Here is a 6,084-nt window from a genome sequence, read left to right as displayed (position 1 = left end):
GATATTATTCACTGTACCATATTGAACTTTTTTAAATCCCGATGTGCTTTAGTTTGTATCAAAACTGTTTGGCTACATCTATGTGGAATGAATAAAATTTGGTACGCATAAATGCCCCCTCCCCCCGTAATCTCCACAAAAACAAAACAAACCTTCGTCAGGGGTTTGATCCGAATTGGGGCACACAGATGTTTGACAGAACACTTGAATAATATACACCCTATCCGGACAAACTTTAAACGTATAGAATTAAAATCTTTCTTTTCGTCCGCATGAGGCAGAATTTACACGTATATCTATTTCTATATTTACAGTAATGCAAAGACTTGTTCCGTTACGAACAGGTAACGCATTTGAACCATGATCCTTCTTAACAAATTAAAGTTCTGATAGTCCTATTTGCTGCATATCTGACAATAGTTTTGCTCCTTCATATATATATATATATATATATATATATATATATATATATATATATATATATATATATATATATATATATATATATATATATATCACTACACTATCTTTGAGTTCATTTGTGGATATTAATCTATAAAAGCTCTCAAAAGATTCTTTTTCCTACACCATAACTTACATTATTAACCAATTCTGGTCAGCCTAACCCATATATACTCTATTTTATGTTCACCCATTTCCCATTTTTCCATATCATTAGTACCGTGTGTCCTGAACCATGATACGTCTTAACAAAGAAACGTTTTATAGTCGTATTTGCAGCATATCTTACAATTATTTGCTCATGCAGATCTATATATCACTTTGAGATCATTTGTGGTGATTAATCTATAAAAGATCCAAGTTTCCTTTTTGTGAATACATTTTGAAAATAAAAAACATGGAATTATGCAGCGCGTATCCAAACAAAAAATATTGTTTGATGCAGAAGCGTTTTCATGACGTCGATGCAGTATTTCAGGATCATTGATTAAAAGAGAAATAAGATGTCGACATTAGTTGTAAAGTTAAACAGTATCGAGATCCATCGTACTTGATTTTGTATTTATCTTGAAATACATTTTGGAATATGGACGTTTAGTTACGAAATATAATGACTTGACTTTATAAAGACTGCAAAATAATGAAACACGAGGATAGAGCCTAATGCTTAGAAAAGTCATATCTCTCTCTCTGTCTCTCTCTCTCTCTCCTGAACGGTTTGACTAAACTTTACCATTATTTGTAGGTCCAGAGACATCGTTGTATGACACAAGCGAAAATCCCTAACGCTTGTATTTTCATAGATTTTCGCCCGTATCTAGTTACGCTCATCCAGAGAGAGAGAGAGAGAGAGAGAGAGAGAGAGAGAGAGAGGTGGGGAGCGGCGCAACCTTTCGGATACTTGTATATTTAATAATTAATAATCGATTTTAGAACATTATAATAGGTTTATGAAACAACAACAAAGCATTAAATACGCTACAGTATGTGTGCCTCGTATGTGACAAATTTAATATATAGGCCAAGTGTCGACTGGCTATTGCAACTATGAATCATTGATCTTATGAACACTGTAGATAAATCACAAGGAAAGCTTAAATGTACCATTACGACGAACCAGATTACTGTAGGTTACTTGCTACAAGTTCAGTTTTAATGCGCAATATGTTTTACTCTCTCACTCCATATTTTTGCTTATTTTTTCCTTTATGGACGAGAGGGGAGAGGGAAATGGAAAAAAAGAAACCATTCCGATGAAATTGTGTACCACTTTAATTTCATTTAGAAAACGGGAAATATTATACTTTTCATCGTTATTTTCATGTCATTTATGATTAATGAATGAGCAGAAATTTATCTTTAGGCCTGCAGTTGAAAGAATGTTTATATATTCGTATTATTGCGCCATGGGCGGATCACAATTTGATATACCAATAGTACTGCTATATCAAATTGCTTAATACCAACACTTTAAATGCCATGTTACTTTTAATATATATGTGAGAGATAGAGAGAGAAGAGAGATTTTAAAAAAATAATTGCATTTGAAGTATTGATGTAAAGATTAAGATTGGCCTCTAGCTTTTGAATACGCAAATAATTATAGTTTCAATAGTAGACTGTCGCTTCTATACTCCCAAAACAAGTGAATAGTTTCAAGTTATCGGATATTATTTAAGAAAAAGCAAGAAGAAGGTATTCGTATTCTCTGTTGAATTTACATTATACACAATAATGATATGCGATAGAATGTCATCGCAAATCATTCTGCATTCCCTGTTCTGTTTCCCACCCTTATGTCTCGCTTGTTCTCTCTACCATGAGAAAACAAATACTTGGAAATCTGTGGAGAGAGAGAGAGAGAGAGAGAGAGAGAGAGAGAGAGAGAGAGAGAATGAGAAAAAAAGAACTTGACCTGAATGAAAACCTTTTCCACAGTATTACATGATGACAATGATACCAAGTTGCAAAAGCCTGTCGAGAAGGGATGGTCATAGCTGACTATAAAGCACACATTTAGCGGCGGGGACCTCAGTTTTCTGCTGGTTTATCTATTACCTCAAGATACTTATTTTTTTCAAGTAAGATGATGTATACGATAGGTTCTTGTTTCCACAAGGACTTCATTTAAATGAAATTAAGAGTATAGTAATTTAGATTATCCATACCTATGATAGTACAACATAAGGGATTCAGTATTCCTCACTTAATCATACTTCAGATCAAGCTATCTCTTTCTCCACTGGTCTTCTCGTGCAAAATTATTTCAGCTGTAATCAGCAGTCTTTCATATTATAAAACAAATTAAGAAAAAACATTCCTGATCAGATTTACTAGATTTTCACCTATGTCATTTCTCAATTTTCACCTCTTCGTCTTTGTTTAAATTCTTCTTGATTATCTCCTTATCTTTTTCGTCCCTTCCATCTTGGAGAATGCAGTTAACTGTAAAACTCCGAGACTGGAATGAGGTAATACACCAGATGACGGTATAAAGTTCTTGAACTTTTTATACCACCAGCAAAGTAATGATCAACCGGAAACAAATTCATCTGAGAGAATGGGAACTCGGAAAACAGCGTATCCAAGAAATGACCCCTGTACCACTTTTGATCGAAGTATCTGTTTTGTTTCTTTTTCTTTAAACTTCACGCTTCTTTTGCATTCTCTCCAGTATTCATCGGTCCATATAATTTTGTTACATTTAAATTCGTTATAAAATCTTACAAATTGGAAGTTTCGTCATGAAAATATAAACCTGAATAATACCCTGATGGATGGGGATATAGCTGTTTGCCTGTAGTCTGTTTATGGCTTACCATATCTGTATCAATGTAAGCATCTTGTTGAAAAAGGCTTTATATTTTTAAATTGTCTGTCTGGTAGCAAAATGAAAATTGTATTATCTTATTTTTATCTTTTAAGTCTTTAATAGATGTAAGGTTCAGGACCAATGGCTAAAGCATGTAGTTAAGAATCCTTTTTTATTATCCTTCCTTTTGGATTATAATGACCTTTCAAGAATAATTTGATTTAATTTGTATCTTTGACACATGGATTGCCTGTAATTATAATGACATGATTGTAGTCTGAAATGGTGTTGTCCAAATAATTTGAAACATCCAAAGTGTACATGTTGATCGCGTGTTCACGTAACTTTAGGTCCCAAGTATGTATATATGTATATATATATATATATATATATATATATATATATATATATATATATATATATATATATATATATATATATATATATATATATATATATATATATATATATATATATATATATATATATATATATGTGTGTATGTATATATATATATATATATATATATATATATATATATATATATATATATATATATATATATATATATATATATATATACTGTTACGACTATGTCAGAAAATATCTACCGAAGAAGAAGTGAATGCAAAAAGTAAAATTCAAAACGTAAAGAGACGTTTTAAAAGACACTTACACCAATTTAATTACATTTCAATAAATCACGAATGTTCTATCACAAGTACAAAATTATAATATGTTCTAAAGGAATTTCAATAGTCTTGAATGTCCTGATGTGTCATTACTCTTGAATATCTTGATATATACAAAATATTCTATTGATGATGTCTAGGAGCGCTCTCAAAACGTAGAAGAAATAGGAATAGGGTATTCTGCGCTTATGGAAGAAAACAGAAAACTAAAATGATAGTAGATATTAATTTATTACATGTCGTTCATTTTATTTTGCGCATCGAACTGGAAACATTTAATACTTCATAAACAGCTTTGCGGACTAGGTATAATGTGGAAATGTTGTACCACATATTATAATCTGAAATTTAGTGAAATATTAGGGATTAGGGATTAAATGGATCACTCCTATCTATTTTGTGTAGTATAGAATAAAGAAGGAAAAATTTAGGAATTACATTTTACTTTGAAACATTAAGTTTATAATGACAGATACCTGCGTATACTAAACATGTACAAATATATGAGTGTATATGATATATAGGTACATTTAGTTTGGTGTTCACAGGAAGACAAAATACAGTGTATATGCACAAATCTGCGAAAGTGTTTTGTTGTACACTACGGACGAAATGATGTTGATATGACGTAGTGATACGGTAACATACCCCCTTTTTACACTCTCTAAATATGTATAGATTTAGCATGAATGAGATTCAAAACGAGTTTTTGAAGTTTGATTCACTGTGTCTAAAATATATTCTCATGGAAGTCAAAGAAGAGAAGCTTGGGAGGTGAATTTGGGTGTGTGAAACGCATATATCGATTAAACACGTGTATCGAAAGCTAAACCGGGAATGTACTACTAATCAGTATATGATAAATAAGATGACGAAACGCGATTAAGGGAACTCTTTGATGTAACAACTTACAAATTAATAATTCAAACAACACTAATTTTCTGCTTTTTTTTCTCTTCACAAGATACTTTTTAGGACATCATAGTTTATGTGTATCAAGGGAACGTTGGTCGTTAAAAGTATATTTGATTATACGTGAGTATACAATAATATATTTTGATCGTTCTTTCTTTATTGTGTGCTTGTGAGGATTGTTTAAATTGCTAAACGATTGTTTCCAATTTTACAGTCACCATAAATTATTCGGATTAACATCACCATAATTAAGATGTTTTCCTGAAAGAAAGAAATATTTAATACAGTGAACGTAATCTCTAGTAGTAGTATATGGTTACACTATTGAATAAAATATATTCAGCAGAGCAAAGAGGATTTATATTTTTAGATAAACCGCATTTGAATAAACACAAACGCGACTAGTAAAAACTTATTAACAATGTGGTTATGAAACACATGGTAAATAGTATTAAATCTAATTGTACAATTGTAACCGCTTGATTCAAAACGACTTGCAGATAAGCAATCATTGGTTGTGCAGATAATTGGCCGAGCTGGTCGGATTATACGTGAGTATACAATAATATATTTTGATCGTGGCGGTTTTTTTTCTTCCCACAGAGCTGCTCGTTGCTTTCACTTCCGATAAAATCGAAAATTATTTGCAAGGTCGGTGTCATATGGGTCGGATATAATATAGAAACTGCAGTCATGGAGTCGTTTTAGTCAGAGTAGGCGGTAGAGAAAGACAATATTTCAGATGACGATGTGTGTATGTGTGTGATTTCGACTTTTAACGTAGCTTCAACAAGTTTTCAGTCATATCAGTATGACGTCTGCAGTGTGGCAGTTTGCATTTTGTGCATCTTTATGAAGAGGCTATGAATTTGTTTGCACATTTATTAAATGCATTGATGATTTTCTCTAAAGGATAATCAGAACGGGGGAAACATCACATGCTACTAGCATAGGAGTAAGCAATGGTATTTAGAGATGTGATGAAGGCATTATCATTCAGATCCTGTATAGATTTATTTTTAAAAAACGAATAAAACAGATTACGATTCCTGATGATTTTTATTTACTTCGGTACACATATAAGTATCTACAAGCGTCAATACAGTGTCAACATTTTACCCAACGGTGCCTGTCTGTGGCACAAGGTTGAATCTGTGGACTAAGGACTGGAATCTGAAATTAGTGATGCAAGATGAAGATGTA

The 6,084-nt window shown here is 31.9% G+C and overlaps 1 protein-coding gene across 3 annotated transcripts in view; it reads right to left on the bottom strand.

Moving 5' to 3' along the window:
* Positions 1 to 5,921: 5,921 nt before the first annotated feature.
* The window catches only part of LOC149776384 (uncharacterized), a 36,863-nt gene continuing 36,700 nt past the window's right edge, over positions 5,922 to 6,084 (bottom strand). For all 3 annotated transcript variants that reach the window (XM_089940751.1, XM_089940752.1, XM_089940750.1), the window contains exon 4: positions 5,922 to 6,054. In XM_089940751.1, coding sequence (XP_089796877.1) covers positions 5,997 to 6,054 — 58 coding nt within the window. In that variant the 3' untranslated portion in view covers positions 5,922 to 5,996. The remainder of the gene's footprint in view (positions 6,055 to 6,084) is intronic.

This window comes from Sinohyriopsis cumingii, chromosome 18 (assembly GCF_028554795.1).
Source record: "Sinohyriopsis cumingii isolate HCF-2022 chromosome 18, ASM2855479v2, whole genome shotgun sequence".
NCBI classification, from domain to species: domain Eukaryota; kingdom Metazoa; phylum Mollusca; class Bivalvia; order Unionida; family Unionidae; genus Sinohyriopsis; species Sinohyriopsis cumingii.
The sequence above is the reverse complement of the archived record's forward strand: the minus strand, read 5'-3'. Positions and strand labels throughout refer to the sequence as shown.